The 21,800-nt window shown below is 39.3% G+C and overlaps 1 protein-coding gene across 4 annotated transcripts in view; it reads right to left on the bottom strand.

Moving 5' to 3' along the window:
- shdb (Src homology 2 domain containing transforming protein D, b) overlaps positions 1–21,800 on the bottom strand; it is a 94,534-nt gene that overhangs the window by 45,826 nt on the left and 26,908 nt on the right. For all 4 annotated transcript variants that reach the window (XM_062027731.1, XM_062027730.1, XM_062027732.1 and 1 more), the window contains exon 4: positions 16,214–16,447. In XM_062027731.1, the coding sequence (XP_061883715.1) occupies positions 16,214–16,447 (234 nt within the window). The remainder of the gene's footprint in view (positions 1–16,213; positions 16,448–21,800) is intronic.

Consider the following 21,800-nt stretch of genomic DNA (forward strand, 5'->3'; position numbering starts at 1 on the left):
AATGGATTAGATGTGGTTATACTATAACACACCTTTTCAGTGTATTTGCTTGTTTTTTTTTTACAAATTTGCATTACAGCCTTCAGCGAAAAAAGCCCATGAATTAGCCTCACCATATTATAAGCCACTTTGGTAGAAGCATTCAAGTCTCACCTTAAAACTCATTTATATCATCCAGCTTTTAAATAGACTGTTTTAGACCAGTTGACCTGCCGCTTCTCTCCAAGGTGTCAACACACCATTTTAACTGCAGACTAATGGACAAACTTAATCTGATGCAGACGTTAGCTTTGAAAAATAAAAATCCATAATTGCATAAGTCCTGAAAATTTGCGCCCGTCCGCCTTTGTAGACAATGCCGACAACGTAGTTGATAATCTTCTTCTTTTTCTCTTTCTTCTTGTTATGTGACATTCATCCTCCACTGTTGCCATTTCTAATATAAAGTAGTGTAAAGTTCTTACTTATATCTGTCAGTAGACTCGCTATGAAAGCACTAAAACATACCGGTGTAGTGAGTTTACATTATTCACCCAAGGAACTTTACTTATTAGAGAGTTCCGGTGGGACGGTTTTTCACGGGACACATTTCGGGTGTTGTTGTTGCAACATTTTGAGCAAAGAACCACCATCACATGTTATGTAGACCACAAGGAAGTCTTTTACAATTAGAAATAAATGATCTCTATAAAGCGCCTTATAATCCGGTGCGTCTTTTGTATGAAAATAGACCTTATCATTCCGTATATGTATTGTTGCATTTGAACAACTGTATTGTTGATAATAGAGGTCAATTATTGCTATTGTTCATTATCAATAGTGATATTTCTATTGGTATTTGTATTGCTCCATTTGTAGTGTAATAATGCTCTTTGTCATTTCTGTATTATTTATTTCGCGAATTGCTTCTTTGCTATCACTTTTACCATCATATTTGTACATATCCTATTTGCTGATGTTGCTCTATTGTTGTTGTTGTTGTGTTTGCTGTTGTTGTTTTTGTATCTCTGTCTTATCCCCGTTTTGTCCCCACAATTTCCCCCTCTGTCTTCCTTTTTTTCCTCTTTCTATCCCCTCCTGCTCCGGCCCGGCTGCACCAGTCATCTCTGTCCCGACAATCCCCTCCGTGGTAGCAGGAACCCCTATATACTACGCTAATTACACATCAAAACCCTGCGGCTTATAGTCGGGTGCGGCTTATATATGGAGCAATCTGTATTTTCCCCTAAATTTAGCTGGTGCGGCTTATAGTCCGGAAATTAGGGTACTTGATATTGTTACAATTGGCATCTATGTGTCTGCTGTTGAAAAGAAGAATTGATCATCAACTGTCAGATTAAATGCTGCCTTGTATTATTGTGAGGTCTGACAAGGACAGGGAAGAAAAACCAGCTGCTTTGCTTAGACGTGCGTGCTTCGGTCTGTTTGCGAAAGGCAACGTGCCAGCTCGGTGCTAAAAGATGCTAAACAGCAATGACAGGAGGTCAAAGCGCTGCAGCAGAGCAAGCATTTCCCCTCACCAGGTTGTCGGAGTGTGCTGCTTGTGCACATTTTGTGTGGGAATGACACAAGTGCCTAATAAACCGTGATAATAAATAATTGCTGATTTTATTCATTCCTGTTGTACTTTTGTATTTATTGGATTAGTCACTGTCTTATGTCTGCTTTTGACTTTCATCCCTTTCATCTTTTTTTATGTACTTTATCTCTTTCTTCCTAATGTGATTTAAGCATGAACAAGGTGCAAATAGCAGCGTGCGCGCTAACCGTGACGCTTATTAGCACTGGATCGGTCATGCACATGTAGACATGTAATTAACTGAAAGATGGGAGGCTCATGCTCTCTCTCTCACACACACACACACACACACACACACACACACACACACACACACACACACACACACACACACACACACACACACACACACACACACACACACACACACACGGGGGGGGGGGGGGGGGGGGTGAATGGGTGGAGTACTGGGTGGTCCGTGAGGAGGGAGAGTGCCGACGAGGCAGGGTTGATTTATTATCCCATCACCTTGACCTTGCTGACTTGAAGATGCGGCTCAATTAAGCCGGCTTGGCCTCTCGTGGCGAACACTGATCTACTCTTCTACATCTGCAAATGCAAAGTCGTAGAGGAATACAATGCATCCCACCTGGCATTTACCAGCTGTTTATCAAATGTTAAAGGCCTACTGAAAGCCACTACTAGCGACCACGCAGTCTGATAGTTTATATATCAATGATGAAATCTTAACATTGCAACACATGCCAATACGGCCGGGTTAACTTATAAAGTGACATTTTAAACTTCCCGGGAAATATCCGGCTGAAACGTCGCGGTATGATGACGTATGCGCGTGACGAAGTCAGAGTAACGGAAGTTATGGCACCCCGTAGAATCCTATACAAAAAGCTCTGTTTTCATTTCATAATTCCACAGTATTCTGGACATCTTTTGCAATTTGTTTAATGAACAATGAAGGCTGCAAAGAAGACAGTTGTAGGTGGGATCGGTGTATTAGCAGCGGACTACAGCAACACAACCAGGAGGACTTTGTTGGAGCGCTAGCCGCGCTAGCCGCCGACCTCACCTTGACTTCCTACGTCTCCGGGCCGCCAAACGCATCGGGTGAAGTCCTTCGTCCTTCTGCCGATCGCTGGAACGCAGGTGAGCACGGGTGTTGATGAGTAGATGAGGGCTGGCTGGCGTAGGTGGAGAGCTAATGTTTTTAGCATAGCTCTGTGAGGTCCCGTTGCTAAGTTAGCTTCAATGGCGTCGTTAGCACAGCATTGTTAACCTTCGCCAGCCTGGAAAGCATTAACCGTGTATTTACATGTCCACGGTTTAATAGTATTGTTGATTTTCTATCTATCCTTCCAGTCACGGGTTTATTTTTTTGTTTCTATATGCAGTTAAAGCACGATGCTATCACGTTAGCTCGTAGCTAAAGCATTTCGCCGATGTATTGTCGTGGAGATAAAAGGCACTGAATGTCCATTTGGCGTTCTCGACTCTCATTTTCAAGAGGATATAGTATCCCAGGTGGTTTAAAATACAAATCCGTGATCCACAATATAAAAAGGAGAGAGTGTGGAATCCAATGAGCCAGCTTGTACCTAAGTTACGGTCAGAGCGAAAAAAGATACGTCCATCACTGCCTCTCTAGTCCTTCACTGTAACGTTCCTCATCTACAAATCTTTCATCCTCGCTCAAATTAATGGGGTAATCGTCACTTTCTCGGTCCGAATCTCTCTCGCTCCATTGTAAACAACGGGGAATTGTGAGGAATACTAGCTCCTGTGACGTCACGCTACTTCCGCTACAGGCAAGGCTTTTTTTTATCAGCGAGCAAAAGTTGCGAACTTTATCGTCGATTTTCTCTACTAAATCCTTTCAGCAAAAATATGACAATATCGCGAAATGATCAAGTATGACACATAGAATGGATCTGCTATTCCCGTTTAAATTTTAAAAAATCATTTCAGTAGGCCTTTAAAAGTTCGTAAATGGAAAAGTTAGCAAATCGAGGGCTTCGTAAATGGAGGTTCCACTGTTTATTTATTGAATAATCAGACCCCGTTAGATACTCTTTTTGAAAGAAGCGACAAAGCCAGTGAAGACACTTTTAGTAGACTGAAATGAAAGCCCGTATTGTTCTTCACAACGAGCTCCGGGTGCTGCTGTGGGCCCCGAGCCCATCTAAAATGACAGCTCCATCTTGTTTGTGAGGTTTCAAAGAACGACAAAAAGAAGCGAAAGTAGAAAATCTTCAGTCCTAAATTGTTTTACTTTGTGTGGAAAAGTTGGTTTTGCATAATATTACGAAACAAAACGGCAGGTAATATGTCTGCCATTTTGTGGTCCTTATACACACACCATAGTAATACTGGTATGTTTAATGCGCCGACAATCCATCAAGCGGTGCGGTTTCATACTTTACCGGAGTCGTACTAAAAACATTTTGACAGATTTTTGAGCGCCGTGTGTATACTTCTATATTTTCAATGGAACATTTCAAGTTTTGGTGTTGTTTACCGCCCTCATATTGCAGTCCCCACATATCTCTTATGTATGACTGCCATCTACTGGTCACACTTATTACAATGTGTACCAAAACAAATTGCTTCGAGGTCAGTAAGCACAACCAGAATTATGCCGTACATTAGGCGCACCGGGGTTTAAGGCGCACTGTGGATTTTTGAGAAAATTAACGGATTTTAAGTGCGAAAAATACGGTTTAAGTGGATTTTATTTTTTTTAACATTTATTATTTATATATATATATATATATATATATATATATATATATATATATATATATATATATATATATATATATATATATATATATATATATATATATATATATATATTAGGGATGTCCGATAATATCGGCCTGCCGATATTATCGGCCGATATATGCGTTAAAATGTAATATCGGAAATGATCGGTATCGGTTTTTTTATTACCGTATCGTTTTTTGTTTTTTTTGTTTTTGTTTTTAATTAAATCAACATAAAAAACACAAGATACACTTACATTTAGTGCACCAAGCCAAAAAACCTCCCTCCCCCATTTACACTCATTCACACAAAAGGGTTGTTTCTTTCTGTTATTAATATTCTGCTTCCTACATTATATATCAATATATATCAATACAGTCTGCAAGGGATACAGTCCGTAAGCACACATGATTGTGCGTGCTGCTGCTCCACTAATAGTACTAACCTTTAACACTTCATTTTACTCATTTTCATTCATTACTAGTTTCTATGTAACTGTTTTTATATTGTTGTACTTTCTTTTTTATTCAAGAAATTTTTTTTAATTTATTTATCTTATTTTACTAATTTTTTTAAAAAGTACCTTATCTTCACCATACCTCGTTGTCCAAATTAGGCATAATAATGTGTTAATTCCACGACTGCATATATCGGTTGATATCGGTATCGGTAATTAAAGAGTTGGACAATATCGGAATATCGGATATCGGCAAAAAGCCATTATCTGACATCCCTAATATATATATATATATATATATATATATATATATATATATATATATATATATATATATATATATATATATATATATATATATATATATATATATATATATATATATTATGGTATATATAGCAGTAGAAAATAGACGGATGGATGTAGCAACTCGGTTGTTAAATATAAGGATTTTGGTAATTTCTGATTGTTTGTGAGGGCACCAAAGGAGGTAACTTGTTCGTGTGTTGGCAGAGCAAAGCATACAGCACCAGTAGAGCTTGTGGTTGTTGTTGTTGTTGTTTCAGCTTGTTAATAAAGAGACATTTGCCTCCGTGTTATGTTTGTTTGATGTACAGTACTACATAGCACTTTATATTGTGTTCAAAAGTGTACAATTCTGAACTAAAATATGGACTTTTGTCGAGGCTGGGACCCATTATTCATATTCACATTGTTTCCTATGGAGACATTTGCTTCACTATACTAACTTTCCAATTTACAAACCCTGTTTAAGAACTCAGAAGTGGAAGATCCACTGTCATTTTTTTCTTGCACATTTCGCCTCGGTGACAACTTTTCAAAAGCCACTCACAGAATTGCAATTTGTGGTTGGCCGAGCTGCTCCCACTGAGGCTTCGTCAACAGCGGCGTCCTTCGCCGCACGCCATCTCCGCTACTTTCGTCCGTCTCGTGTGAAACGGCAAGAAATCAATACTCACTCCAAGTTGTTTCAAGGGAGTAAAAAGAGAGATTTGAAAGAGCGCAGACAGTGAAGGTCACACTTCCTGCATGAAACGTCGATACGCGTGGTGACGGTGGAATGTAAACAAGATAACATCGGGACAATTAGATAGGAATTTCACTTTCAACCCTTTCAAAAACCTATTATGAGCGCGGGCTTAACTGCTCTCACACACACACATCACCACTTCTATGGAAGACTCTTGTGAAAAAAGGTTTTAAAGAGACATGATTCGAATCTTGCACTTAATGCTTGATTAGATATTGATTTGTTGTTTTCTCTCAGTATGATGAATGAGTCTCAATTTAAAATGTGCTTCACAACTAATGATGGGCATTGCAACACATTGCCATGACGGGTACATCAAGACAATAAATAGCACCTTGAAAGGTGAACTGCACTTTTTGGGGGGAAATTTGCGTATCGTTCACAATCATTATGGAGAGACAAGAATCAATATGTCATTTTTTGGGGGGGAGATTTTAAAGACGATAAAAAACGCTTGGAAGATGTGACTAATGTGAGTCACTATTGTAGCCTTTAAAGCCTTTTATAACAACTTCAAAACCCTCCAAAAAAATAAAATAAAAAAATAAAATAAAATAAAAACCCTCCATCAACACACTGCAAGTATATATATATATATATATATATATATATATATATATATATATATATATATATATATATATATATATATATATATATATATATATATATATATATATATATATATATAATGTAGTAACAGACACCTTCATAACAATATGTAATATGTACAATATACACACTGCAAGTATATATATCATGTAGTAACAGACACCTTCATAACAATATGTAATATGTACAATATACACACTGCAAGTATATATATCATGTAGTAACAGACACCTTCATAACAATATGTAATATGTACAATATACACACTGCAAGTATATATATAATGTAGTAACAGACACCTTCATAACAATATGTAATATGTACAATATACACACTGCAAGTATATATATAATGTAGTAACAGACACCTTCATAACAATATGTACAATATCTACCCTATTTTGATCATTTTAATCATTGCTGGAACTGATTTCTTCAGCACATTCATTTCCGTTTCCATAGCAGCGCACTTCTGACTTCTGGTGACAAATGCGTGTTCCTACTTCCAGATCTAATCATGGCAGATTCGGTAACAAACAACAAAGACGACTATTTTTGGACAAATGAGGATTCACAACCTTATCTTTTTGAAGCTGAATATATTGAGAATGAGCTGCTGCTTGAAGAAACAAGCACAAAGGAAGAGTGGGAGGTCGGAGCAGACGGAAGCCCAGAGAGTGAGGTTGGCTCGACACCGAGCTGCAAAATGTGGAATTTGAAGCCATGCTATGTCGTTGTGGCTTGTGCAGCCCTTTGAGACACTTGTGATTTAGGGCTATATAAATAAACATTGATTGATCCAGCTTTACCTTTGGTACACAGACATACACTACCGTTCAAAAGTTTGGGGTCACCCAAACAATTTTGTGTTTGAGCCTTCATTTCTAAGAACAAGAATAGACTGTGGAGTTTCAGATGAAAGTTCTCTTTTTCTGGCCATTTTGAGCGTTTCATTGACCCCACAAATGTGATGCTCCAGAAAGTCAATCTGCTCAAAGGAAGGTCAGTTTTGTAGCTTCTGTAACGAGCTAAAGTGTTTTCAGATGTGTGAACATGATTGCACAAGGGTTTTCTAATCATCAATTAGCCTTCTGAGCCAATGAGCAAACACATTGTACCATTAGAACACTGGAGTGATAGTTGCTGGAAATGGACCTATGTAGATATTGCACCAAAAAGCAGACATTTGCAGCTAGAATAGTCATTTACCACATTAGCAATGTATAGAGTGTATTTCTTTCAAGTTAAGACTAGTTGAAAGTTATCTTCATTGAAAAATAAGGACATTTCAATGTGACCCCAAACTTTTGAACGGTAGTGTACATATCGCTCGCTGTCAACTCTGACCTCCACGGTCCGTCCCTCAAAGACGTCCACGTGCAACATGAACAACGAGTTAGACTATTGTTACACGATGGATCAGCGTCCGGTCGGAGACATTTACAAAAGGTAGCCCCCCAAAGTAAATGCTGACCAATATCACTACATTATTTCATAAAACTACATGGTATTGTATTGTTTTTCCAACAACATTTATCGTCTAAAAGTTACTTTTTCTTTTTAAAAGTTACATTAAAGATGCAGCTGCTTGGTTCACAGCAGAACACAAGGTGCACAGGTGGCTGAGACCACCTCTTCATTACTGGACATTACTAAAGGAGCCGGGGCACATTTTATTTTCTATCGACATCAATAATCTTTGTATTGCAATGTAGCATGTTTATGCAGACGACAGCATTATTTATTGCTGCTCAACCTCCATCACTCAGGCTTTTTGAGTTTTTACAAGCTGCTTTTGATGTCATCCAGGCTGGCTTATTTGATCTTGAATTGGTTTTAAACACAGATAAAAGCAAGCTAATGGTTTTCCCTCATTCAAGGGTGCTACTGGAAAATATTCCAAATATTGTAACATCAAATGGAAACCCTATAGAGCAGGTCTTACATTACAAGTACTTGGGTTTTACTCTTGATCAGGAGCTTTCATTTAAAGCCCATATGAACAACTTGGTCTCTAAGCGTAGGGTAAAACTTGGTTTCTTTACTAGAAATAAAAACTGCTTTTCTCTTAAAGGCCTACTGAAATGATTTTTTTTATTTAAACGGGGATAGCAGATCCATTCTATGTGTCATACTTGATCATTTCGCGATATTGCCATATTTTTGCTGAAAGGATTTAGTATAGAACAACGTCGATAAAGTTCGCAACTTTTGGTCTCTGATTAAAAAAAACCTTGCTCCTACCGGAAGTAGCGTGACGTTGTCAGTTGTTCACTCCCTCATATTTTCCTATTGTTTTCAACGCAACTAGAGCTATTCGGGCCGTGAAAGTGACGATTACCCCATTAATTTGAGCAAGGATGAAAGATTTGTGGATGAGGAACGTTAGAGTGAAGGACTAGAATGCAGTGAAATACATATTTTTTTCCGCTCTGACCGTAACTTAGGTACAAGCTAGCTCATTGGATTCCACACTCTCTCCTTTTTCTATTGTGGATCACGGATTTGTATTTTAAACCACCTCGGATACTATATCCTCTTGAAAATGAGAGTCGAGAACGCGAAATGGACATTCACAGTGACTTTTATCTCCACGACAATACATCGACGAAGCTCTTTAGCATCTTTAGCATGAGCTAACGTGATAGCATCTGTCTCAAATGCAGATAGAAACAAAATAAATAAACCCCTGACTGGAAGGATAGACAGAAGATCAACAATACTATTAAACCATGGACATGTAACTACACGGTTAAAAATTCTCAGCCTGGCAAAGCTTAACAATGCTGTTGCTAACGACGCTAAGGCTAACTTAGCAACCGGAGCTCACAGAGCTATGATAAAAACATTAGCGCTCCACCTACGCCAGCCAGCCCTCATCTGCTTTGCTCAGCAACACCCGTGCTCACCTGCGTTCCAGCGATTGACGGCGCGACGAAGGACTTCACCAGATCATCCGTGCGGTGGGTCTGCTAGCATCGGCTAGGCATCTGCTAGCATCAGCTAGGCGTCTGCTAGCATCGGCTAGGCGTCTGCTAGCATCGGCTAGGCGTCTGCTATCCGAGTAAGTGGTCCTTGTGTTGCTACAGCCACCTACAACGTTCTTCTTTGCAGCCTCCATTGTTCATTAAACAAATTGCAAAAGATTCACCAACACAGATGTCCAGAATACTGTGGAATTATGAGATGAAAACAGAGCTTTTTTGTATTGTATTCAATGGAGAAGGCATACCTCTGTTCCCCGGGCTACGTCACGCGCATACGTCATCCTTCGAAGGCTTTTTCAACCGGAAGTGTGGCGGGAAATTTAAAATGTCACTTTATAAGTTAACCCGGCCGTATTGGCATGTGTTGCAATGTTAAGATTTCATCATTGATATATAAACTATCCGACTGCGTGGTCGCTAGTAGTGGCTTTCAGTAGGCCTTTAAAGTCTGAAAGAAATTGGTGAGAGCGACTATCTTGCCCGTAATTATATATAGAGAGGTGCTTTATTTTAGTGCTTCATCTAAATGCCTCCAGTCCTTGGACACGGTTCTTCACTCAGCACTAAGATTTGTTACTGGCTGTCGTAGTCTCACCACCACTGTCAACTGTATATGAAGTCAGACTTATCTTCACTGAGTGCACACAGATAGTCTCACCACCACTGTCGACTGTATATGAAGTCAGACTTATCTTCACTGAGTGCACACAGATAGTCTCACCACCACTGTCAACTGTATATGAAGTCAGACTTATCTTCACTGAGTGCACACAGATAGTCTCACCACCACTGTCAACTGTATATGAAGTCAGACTTATCTTCACTGACTACACACATTGGCTGACTATCATTCGTAAGGCTCTTTTAGCTTTAATGCCTCCATACTTGTGTACTTGGTTACAAAGAAAAAGCAGCTCTTCTGCATTACGCTCTAACAATTTGTATGTTTTAACTGTTCCCCATGTACGGACTGAATTTGGCAAGATAGCTTTTGGCATTGCAGACGAAACTGAAACTCTGTGAACTACTTCCATTTGGAGCCTTCCCTTCTATCCTGAGGGACAGACCGCGAGAGACGTTTGCACAGTGTTTTTAAAAGGTATAAATCTTTATTGTTTTATAGTTCTCTTTTATGCATTTAAAAAAAATGTATGTCTTAACGTATTACTTTTCTGAAACTGCTCTGTGACATGTGCTGTTGACCTCTTGGCCAGCTCACCCCTGTGAAAGACATCTTGATCTCTATGGGTTTCTTACCTGGTTAAATAAAGGTTATTTAACCTTTTTATGGCTAGACTACTGCAACTCACTTCTTGTGGGGATCCCCAGCAAGAACATCCAGAAGATGCAATACATACAGAATAGTGCTGCTAGGATCCTGATGAGAGGGCGGAAATATCACACCACTTCTCAAATCCCTTCACTGGCTTCCTGTTCCACTCAGGCTTGAATTGAAAGTCTCCCTACTAACCCACCAGTGCCTCCGTGGAAATGCCCCCCTCTACCTCAAACAACTACTCACCCCCAAATCCTCCACACGACACCTCCGCTCCGGACAGACTAACCTCCTCCAGCCTCCGAGGACAAAGCTACGAACAATGGGAGACCGGGCTTTCTGCTCTCCCTGACCACCTGAGGGCACCTCAGACTGTGGATGCTTTTAAAAAAGGCTTAAAAACCCTTCTTTTAAAAAAAAGCTTCTTTTTTTTTTTAGAGATATGCATACTAGTTTTAGCTATTTGGCTGTTCTAGTTTTTATTAGGGACCGAATGTCCCTTTGGGACAGAGGACCCTATTACATTTCTAGGATTTTATTAGGGTTTGCATGTACCCTGTATAAAGGACTCCCACAGGGAGTCCTTTATACAGGTACAAAGGAACCTATTGAAATTGTAAGGTTGATTATTATTCCGCAGCTTTGCGCACTACTTTGCCCCCCTTAACATGCTTCAAAACTCACCAAATTTTATACACACATAGAAAAACTGGGACAGCACACTTTAGTAAAAAAAACAAACCCCAAAAATCAAAATTGCGCTGTAGCGCCCCCCCTAGGAAAATAACAAAAACAAACTGCCTGTAACTCCCACTAGGAAGGTCGTAGAGACATGAAACAAAAACCTCTATGTAGGTCTGACTTAGACCTACATTTCATAATTTCACATCCTCGGGCAAAAACCAACAGGAAGTTGGCAATTTCCCCTTCAACACAAAAAATGACTAAAAACACTCATTTTTGCCTCTTTGAGCTGTAATTTGACCCCCTTAAAGTACTTCAAAACTCACCAAACTTCTCACACACATTGGGACTGGTGAAAATTGCGATCTCAAAAAAAACCGAACCCCAAAACTCAAAATTGTGCTCTAGCACAATTTTTGAATAAAACAGAAAAAACTGCTCCTCAGAGGAAAACACAGACAAAACTGCTTGTAACTTCCGGTAGGAACGTCTTAGAGACATGAAACAAATACCTCTATGTAGGTCTCACTTAGACCTACATTTCTTAGATTGACATCCTTCAGCAAAAATCAACAGGAAGTTTGCTATCCCTCCTTCAAAACAAAATTTTTGTTAAAACCGGTCACCAAACATCAAACATTATCTCCTCCGAGCGCGTTTGTCGTTTCGGCTTCAAACTGCTACAGGAGAGAGATTGAACCCTTCTGATTAAAAGTTGAAGACGGCGTTGTGATTCGTGCTACCGTTTTGATTTTACGAGCCTTCAAAGACCCGCAGCACTAAAGTTGCTCCGCTGCTGTGATTTTAAAGGCCTACTGAAACCCACTACTACCGACCACGCAGTCTGATAGTTTATATATCAATGATGAAATCTTAACATTATAACACATGCCAATACGGCCGGGTTAACTTATAAAGTGACATTTTAAATTTGCCGCTAAACTTCCGGTTCGAAACGCCTCTGAGGATGACGTATGCGCGTGACGTAGCCCGACGAACACGGGTATGCCTTCCACATTGAAGCCGATACGAAAACGCTCTGTTTTCATTTCATAATTCCACAGTATTCTGGACATCTGTGTTCGTGAATCTGTTTCAATCATGTTCATTGCATTATGGAGAAGGAAGCCAAGCAAGCAAAGAAGAAAGTTGTCGGTGCGAAATGGACGTATTTTTCGAACGTAGTCAGCCACAACAGTACACAGCCGGCGCTTCTTTGTTTACATTCCCGAAAGATGCAGTCAAGATGGAAGAACTCGGATAACAGAGACTCTAACCAGGAGGACTTTTGATTTGGATACACAGACGCCTGTAGAGAACTGGGACAACACAGACTCTTACCAGGATTACTTTGATTTGGATGACAAAGACGCAGACGTGCTACTGTGAGTATGCAGCTTTGGCTTTTTTTTGCGTATGTACGTAACTTTTTTAAAATATATAAGCTTTATGAACCTTGGGTTAGGTGAACGGTCTTTTGGGCTGAGTGATTGTGTGTGTTGATCATGTGTTTGAATTGTATTGGCGTGTTCTATGGAGCTAGGAGCTAGCAGAGGAGCTAGGAGCTAGCATAACACGTACCGTACCGTAAGTGCGCGTCACGTACGTAACTTTTTAAAAATATATAAGCTTTATGAACCTTGGGTTAGGTGAACGGTCTTTTGGGCTGAGTGATTGTGTGTGTTGATCGGGTGTTTGAATTGTATTGGCGTGTTCTATGGAGCTAGGAGCTAGCAGAGGAGCTAGGAGCTAGCATAACAAACACGCAGGTGTTATTATGCAGGATTAATTTGTGGCATATTAAATATAAGCCTGGTTGTGTTGTGGCTAATAGAGTATATATATGTCTTGTGTTTATTTACTGTTGTAGTCATTCCCAGCTGAATATCAGGTACCGTGAGTATGCAGCCTTGGCTGCTAAACATTCGATAACTTGACCGTATGTGCGCGTCACGTACGTAACTTTTTAAAAATATATAAGCTTTATGAACCTTGGGTTAGGTAAACGGTCTTTTGGGCTGAGTGATTGTGTGTGTTGATCAGGTGTTTGAATTGTATTGGCGTGTTCTATGGAGCTAGGAGCTAGCAGAGGAGCTAGGAGCTAGCATAACAAACACGCAGGTGTTTTTATGCAGGATTAATTTGTGGCATATTAAATATAAGCCTGGTTGTGTTGTGGCTAATAGAGTATATATATGTCTTGTGTTTATTTACTGTTGTAGTCATTCCCAGCTGAATATCAGGTCACCCCCGGCTCTCACAGCATCTTCCCTATCTGAATAGCTTCAACTCCCCACTAGTCCTTCACTTGCACTTTACTCATCCACAAATCTTTCATCCTCGCTCAAATTAATGGGGAAATTGTCGCTTTCTCGGTCCGAATCTCTCTCACTTCATGCGGCCATCATTGTAAACAATAGGGAACTTTGCGTATATGTTCAACTGACTACGTCACGCTACTTCCGGTAGGTGCAAGCCTTTTTTTATCAGATACCAAAAGTTGCAATCTTTATCGTCGTTGTTCTATACTAAATCCTTTCAGCAAAAATATGGCAATATCGCGAAATGATCAAGTATGACACATAGAATAGATCTGCTATCCCCGTTTAAATAAAAAAAATTCATTTCAGTAGGCCTTTAAGAGTGCTGCTTAAAAGCAGAAAGCACCAGCGTGAGCACAGAACGCAGAGAAGGTAGTACACTACACAACTTCCTCTAACTCCCAGTACGAATATCGTAGAGACACGAAACAAAAACTTCTATGTAGGTCTCACTCAGGACTACCACTGGACAAAAGTATTGGGACACCTAGGACTAGCACCTGCCAAAATGCGGACCCGACCAACGCTGCTTGAAGCTTTAATTATTATTATTCTTTATTATTATTATTATACCGCCGCCTCTTTGAGCTGTAATTTGACCCCCTTAACATGCTTCAAGACTCACCAAATTGGACACACACATCAGGACTGGCGAAAATTGCGATCTCATCAAAAAAACAACAACCCAAAACTCAAAATTGCCCTCTAGCGCCCCCTAGGAAGAAAACACAGACAAAACTGCCTCTAACTTCCAGTAGGAATGTCGTAGAGACATGAAACAAAAACCTCTATGTAGGTCTCACTTAGACCTAGATTTCATTCACTCACAACCCCCAGCCAAAATCAACAGGAAGTTTGCAATTCTCCCTTCAAAACAAAAGTTGAGTAAAAGCAGTCACCCTTTTTTCAAACATTATCTCCTCTGAGCGTGTTTGTCGTCCATCCATCCATCCATTTTCTACCGCTTATTCCCTTCGGGGAGGCGGGGGCGCTGGAGCCTCTCTCAGCTACACTCGGGCGGAAGGCGGGGTACACCCTGGACAAGTCGCCACCACCTCATCGTGCGTTTGTCGCGTCGGCTTCAAATTAGCACAGGAGAGAGATTGAACCCTTCTGATTAAAAGTTGATGAAAGAGTTTTAATTTTTATTTATTTTTGATTATCTTTTTATTTTTTTATACACTGTAGCACTTTGAGGTTGTTTACTCAATGTAAAGTGCTTTTTACAAATAAAATCTATTATTATTATTATTATTAGGGATGTCCGATAATGGCTTTTTGCCGATATCCGATATTCCGATATTGTCCAACTCTTTAATTACCGATACCGATATCAACCGATACCGATATCAACCGATATATGCAGTCGTGGAATTAACACATTATTATGCCTAATTTGGACAACCAGGTATGGTGAAGATAAGGTACTTTCTAAAAAAATTAGTAAAATAAGATAAATAAATTAAAAACATTTTCTTGAATAAAAAAAAAAAGTACAACAATATAAAAACAGTTACATAGAAACTAGTAATGAATGAAAATGAGTAAAATTAACTGTTAAAGGTTAGTACTATTAGTGGAGCAGCAGCACGCACAATCATGTGTGCTTACGGACTGTATCCCTTGCAGACTGTATTGATATATATTGATATATAATGTAGGAAGCAGAATATTAATAACAGAGAGAAACAACCCTTTTGTGTGAATGAGTGTAAATGGGGGAGGGAGGTTTTTTGGGTTGGTGCACTAATTGTACGTGTATCTTGTGTTTTTTATGTTGATTTAATTAAAAAAAACAAAAACAAAAAAAACGATACCGATAATAAAAAAAACGATACCGATAATTTCCGATATTACATTTTAGCGCATATATCGGCCGATAATATCGGCAGGCCGATACTATCGGACATCTCTAATTAAGATAGTGTAATTTGGTATAGCCGGCCGACGGGTAAGGTCCATAGCGATCATTATTAACCACGTATTCAAGGCGGAGGACAGAGTTAAACAACTTGCACTGAGCCTAGTCTATAAAATCCGCTACACCTCCCTGATACCGAAGTACATGTCAAACTACTTCCTTAACGTAAATGACCGCCATAACCACAACACCAGGGGGAGCTCCACTAACCACGTTAAACCCAGATTCCGAACTAACAAAGGTCTTAACTCATTCTCTTTCTATGCCACATCAATGTGGAATGCGCTCCCAACAGGTATAAAAGAAAGGGCATCTCTATCCTCCTTCAAAACCGCAATAAAAGTTCACCTCCAGGCAGCTACAACCCTAAACTAACACCCGATACCGATAATTTCCGATATTACATTTTAACGCATATATCGGACACCTCTAATTATTATATGTTAAAATTGCATTTCTTGGGAGGACCGAGCACAGAATACATTGATTTGAGATACGATTGTCTGGAGTTACAAGCTCGGTCACGGAACAAATTGAGCTCGAGTTGAGGCTCCACTGTACTAGAACATTCCACCAAGCTTCCGGTGTTATTGAACCCATCTTACCTGCGAAAGCTTTGGAGATGTGATCCTTCTTCCACTCCCAGGGTTGGTCGTACTCGTCCGCCGGTCTTTCGTCGTCCTGCGGCAGCCTGCTGTTCTCCTTGCCTTCCTCCAGGATCTCCCCGAACAGGAAGCCCGGATGTCGGCCTCGCCCGTCTTCGTACGGGGTGTCGTACAGCTGCAGACCGCCCCGTTTCTGTCCTGTTCCGCCTCCTCCTGCGGGGCCGCGCTGCAGTTCTGTCGAGGCAGATGCAAGACATCCTCAGGTCAGTATAATCCTACGTGCTGACATCAAAACCCGTGCTGTTGCTGAAGAGCGCCTGTGGAGCGCAGACATGCCGTGAATGAAAGGAGCGGGACGGATGGTATTTGCGCAGCTTGCGGCGGGCTCAGAATCTCATATCGGGGGCTTAACAAGGCTTTGAGTTCCAACGCCGGGGAGCAGAAAAGGCGCACACTCGTGCACACGACCCCCCCCCTCCCCCCGCAGCAATCTAACATCATCCTCGCTCGCTCCCTGGTGAAAATGTTCATCACTTTCTCAGCAGGTGAGGAATATTTCTTGGAGTCAAATATGGCCGTGGGACAAAAGGATTATTGAGAAGCAGAAGCTAATCAGATCTCTGCATCTCATCACCAGGAGCCTCGCAGCTGCAGAGACAAGCACTAATGGCGCTTTTATCTGATGGCCTCGAAAATGTACCCTTTAGGAACAGGTGTTACCAAAGAGGAGGCGGGGGAGGGGAGAAAATGAAGGAGTCGGCATCTTTTGTGCGCCACTGCACTCAGTAAGGGGGAACGATATGGATCGGTGCTTTTCAAACTGTATCGGGCTCCATCTAGATCGGGGGTCGGCAACCCGTTGCTCTACCTGGGTTGGATCGAACCCTCGGGGTTCGGTGAGTCGGCTACAGGGGTTCGGCGGAGCCTCCGCCGCGGAGGTTAAGACACACCCGACTCATGGTGTAAATAAAAACTTGTCCCTATCGCCGTATTATGGATATCCCCAAATAATGTTCCCTCTAATTTTCCATTTGATTCGCAGGTGTGTAATTTGTTGTGAGTTCATGCACTGTGTTGGTTTTGTTCTTTGAACAAGATGATGTTCATGCACGGTTCATTTTGTGCACCAGTAAAAAAAAAACATAACTGTGTCTTGAATTTGAGAAAAAAAATTATTTTTCACTAAAGAAGGGTTCGGTGAATGCGCATATGAAACTGGTGGGGTTCGGTACCTCCAACAAGGTGGTCCCCAACCACCGGGCCGCGGCCCTGTACCGGTCCGCGGACCGATTGGTACCGGGCCGCGCAAGAAATTAAAAAATAAAAATAAAAATAAAAATCTAAAATTTAAATTTTTTTTTTTTTTTTTTTTTTTTTTTTTAAATTAAATCAACATAAAAACACTATATATACATATTGTGTATGTGTATGTCAATATAGATCAATACAGTCTGCAGGTATACAGTCCGTAAGCACACATGATTGTATTTCTTTATGAAAAAATAATAATAATAAATAAATAAATAAAAATAAATCCCCCCCCCCGGTCCGTGGGACAAATTTTCAAGCGCTGACCGGTCCCCAGCTACAAAAAGGTTGGGGACCACTGCTCTAGAGCCACACGTGGCTCTGGAGTTTTTTTCAAAAATGTGTGAAAATGTATAAAGATGATGGAAAAAAATATTTTGTTTGTTTTAATATGGTTTCTGTGGGAGGACAAACATGACACACACCTTCCTAATTGTTAGAAATTCCAGTGTGTATATTAAACATGCTTCAGTGATGAGAATAATTGGCGAGTTCTACTAATTTTGGCGGTCCTTGAACTCACCGTAGTTTGTTTATATCAGGGGTCACCAACGCGGTGCCCGCGGGCCCCAGGTGGCCCGTAAGGACCAGATGAGTAGCCCGCTGGCCTGTTCTAAAAATAGCTCAAATAGCAGCACTTACCAGTGAGCTGCTTCTATTTTTTTAATTTTATTTATTTACTAGCAAGCTGGTCTCGCTTTGCCCGACATTTTTAATTCTAAGAGAGACAAAACTCAAATAGAATTTGAAAATCCAAGAAAATATTTTAAAGACTTGGTCTTCACTTGTTTAAATAAATTCATGAATTTTTTTACTTTGCTTCTTATAACTTTCAGAAAGACAATTTTAGAGAAAAAATACAACCTTAAAAATGATTTTAGGATTTTTAAACACATATACCTTTTTACCTTTTAAATTCCTCCCTCTTCTTTCTTGACAATTTAAATCAATGTTCAAGTAAATTTATTTTTTTTATTGTAAAGAATAATAAATACATTTTAATTTAATTCTTCATTTTAGCTTCTGTTTTTTCGACGAAGAATATTTCTGAAATATTTCTTCAAACTTAGTATGATTAAAATTCAAAAAAATTATTCTGGCAAATCTAGAAAATCTGTAGAATCAAATTTAAATCGTATTTCAAAGTCTTTTGAATTTATTTTCAAATTTTTGTTCTAGAAAATCTAGAAGAAATAATGATTTGTCTTTGTTAGAAATATAGCTTGGTCCAATTTGTTATATATTCTAACAAAGTGCAGATCGGATTTTAACCTATTTAAAACATGTCATCAAAATTCTAAAATTAATCTTAATCAGGAAAAATTACTAATGATGTACAATTAATTCTTTTTTAAATTTTTTCAAAAAGATTCGAATTAGCTAGTTTTTCTCTTCTTTTTTTCGGTTGAATTTTTAATTTTAAAGAGTCGAAATTGAAGATAAACTGTTTCAAAATTTAATTGTAATTTTTTTTTGGTGTTTTCTCCTCTTTTAAACCATTCAATTAAGTGTGAATATCATTAATTATTAATAATAACATAGAGTTAAAGGTAAATTGAGCAAATTGGCTATTTCTGGCAATTTATTGAAGTGTGTATCAAACTGGTAGCCCTTCGCATTAATCACTACCCAAGAAGTAGCTCTTGCTTTCAAAAAGGTCGGTGACCCCTGGTTTATATGTACAACTTTCTCCGATGCTGCCACAGAAAGACGTGTTTTGTGCCACTAAGTCTTTGTTTCATTTTGTCCACCAAACTTGCACAAAGGTGAGCTTTGTGGATGTTATTGACTTGTTGGCGAGCTAATCAGTCCTATCTCGATGCTAACCTGCTATTTAACCTAGCTGTATGTACATACTGCATCCTTTGTAGGCATATTTGCGCTCATTTAATTTCCTTTACTTATATCCTCTGTGTATTTAATTTATATTTGCATGTCTCATGACACATTATGTCATTTCAGATAGTTGTTTGTGTGCCATGTTGTTCCAGACCACCGCAAACTTTACCCAGCTTGCAAATATTGTAATAAAACCATTAGATTCTAGTGACTAGAAGAAGACAGCCTGACATTTCCTTTAACTTGGACACACACATCTATACCTTTGGCCATTCTAAGACAGTCATTTCCAGGAGTTATCTCACCCTCTGAGAAGCCTCCGTTTTACTAATGTTTTCCAACGTTGTAAAAATGTGTAGAATAGATATTACATTTCAACATTTCTGACAACAAACATTTGTGTCATCCTGCGACACGTAGTCATTTTGATAGCGGGCAATTATTTCTAATATAGACACTTACATCATGTGTTGTCTTCATTATAACACTTATATAAGGCCTTTAATTTTATGCGGCTCCAGGCATTTTTTGTTGTTGTTTTTTCTGTCTAATATGGCTCTTTTAACATTTTGGGTTGCCGACCCCTGCTCTAGTGGTACGGCAAATAATTGCTTAATTCAGGGGTCCCTAAACTACAGCCAGAGGATTGTCCTGTGTTTATTTTTAAAACATGGATTAAGATTAGGGATGTCCAATAATGGCTTTTTGCCGATATCCGATATTCCGATATTGTCCAACTCTTTAATTACCGATACCGATATCAACCGATACCAACCGATATATGCAGTCGTGGAATTAACACATTATTATGCCTAATTTGGACAACCAGGTATGGTGAAGGTAAGGTACTTTTTTAAAAAATTAGTAAAATAAGATAAATAAATTAAAAACATTTTCTTGAATAAAAAAGAAAGTACAACAATATAAAAACAGTTACATAGAAACTAGTAATGAATGAAAATGAGTCAAATGAAGTGTTAAAGGTTAGTATTATTAGTGGAGCAGCAGCACGCACAATCATGTGTGCTTACGGACTGTATCCCTTGCAGACTGTATTGATATATATTGATATATAATGTAGGAACCAGAATATTGATAACAGAAAGAAATGGGGGGAGGGAGTTTTTTTGGGTTGGTGCACTAATTGTAAGTGTATCTTGTGTTTTTTATGTTGATTTAATAAAAAAAAATAAAATAAAAAAAAATAAAAAAAGATAGAGATAATAAAAAAAACGATACAGACAATTTCCGATATTACATTTTAACGCATTTATCGGCCGATAATATCGGACATCCCTAATTATTTGGTTGGATTGACAAATAAAAAAAATTTTTAAAAAAGAGAAGCAGTATAGTACCGGGGTACTTAACAACCAGGGGCCGTACTTATCAAGCTTCTTAGAGTGCCATTTTACACTTAAGTCCTGAGAATTTGCTAAATTTAGTCCTACTCTCAAACTTAAGAATAAAAGCTTTTTATCAACGTTCTTAAGTCTAAGAATCACTCCTACTCTCCACGATATTTAAGAGACCTTCAGAGGTGTCTTAAGTGGTTAGGAGTTGCCAGCAGGGGATGGCACTGAGGCGAGAGAGACGTGTGCGAACATTCAGGGAGCGGAACAATGTTCTGGATTTGTTTGATGACGAGCAGCTGATCAAACGGTATCGTTTAGACAGAGCGGATATTATTTTTGTCACAGATTTAATACTTTTCAATTCCTTGTTGATTTCTGCATGTGTCTGCAGTGGGCTAGTATATATAGAGCCACCCACACCACTTTCAAATTAGTTGCCTAATTAATGAATTGGAAAGAAAATGTTATGACAGTAGCGTATGTGTGTGGCCGTGAGGTGAGTGACGTCAGTGAGTGTGTGGGCGAGAGAAGAGAGGGAGCGGTAGCGTGAGTGCCGGCGGGGACTAGTTTGTTTTGTATTATTTTGTAGTTTATTGTCAAAATATACACTCCCATTGTCCACTTAAATATTTCCAAGATATTTCTTTATTCTTAGACAAGGGATTCCCTTCCGTGATTGGTCATTTCTATGGACACAGAAATGACGTCACCTAAATTTGCGTTTACGGCACCTAGTAATGTCGTAATTCAGCTCTGAGTGTGACACTTAAGATTCAGTCCTACACTTCGCTGAAAGTGTGAGTAAGACGCTTGATAACTAACTTTTAAGTGCAGCTTTCAGCCAAGAATTTATTTACTCTTAAGTCAACTCTTAGCAGACTTCTTAGGAGTAATTCTGAGAAGCTTGATAAGTACGGCCCCAGAGTAGCAACAGATGCTCCTGGGGTAGACTGACTGTTACACGGCTGTCACCACACACACAAATATAATCTGGACATGTCACTGCACAGCCTGCAGCTTGGCAAAAAAAAGGACGGAATTGAACGTTTAAACGGTGAAAGGCAGTGGAAGACTTCAACCTTCAC

The sequence above is a fragment of the Entelurus aequoreus genome, linkage group LG19 (assembly GCF_033978785.1).
Source record: "Entelurus aequoreus isolate RoL-2023_Sb linkage group LG19, RoL_Eaeq_v1.1, whole genome shotgun sequence".
Lineage (NCBI taxonomy): Eukaryota > Metazoa > Chordata > Actinopteri > Syngnathiformes > Syngnathidae > Entelurus > Entelurus aequoreus.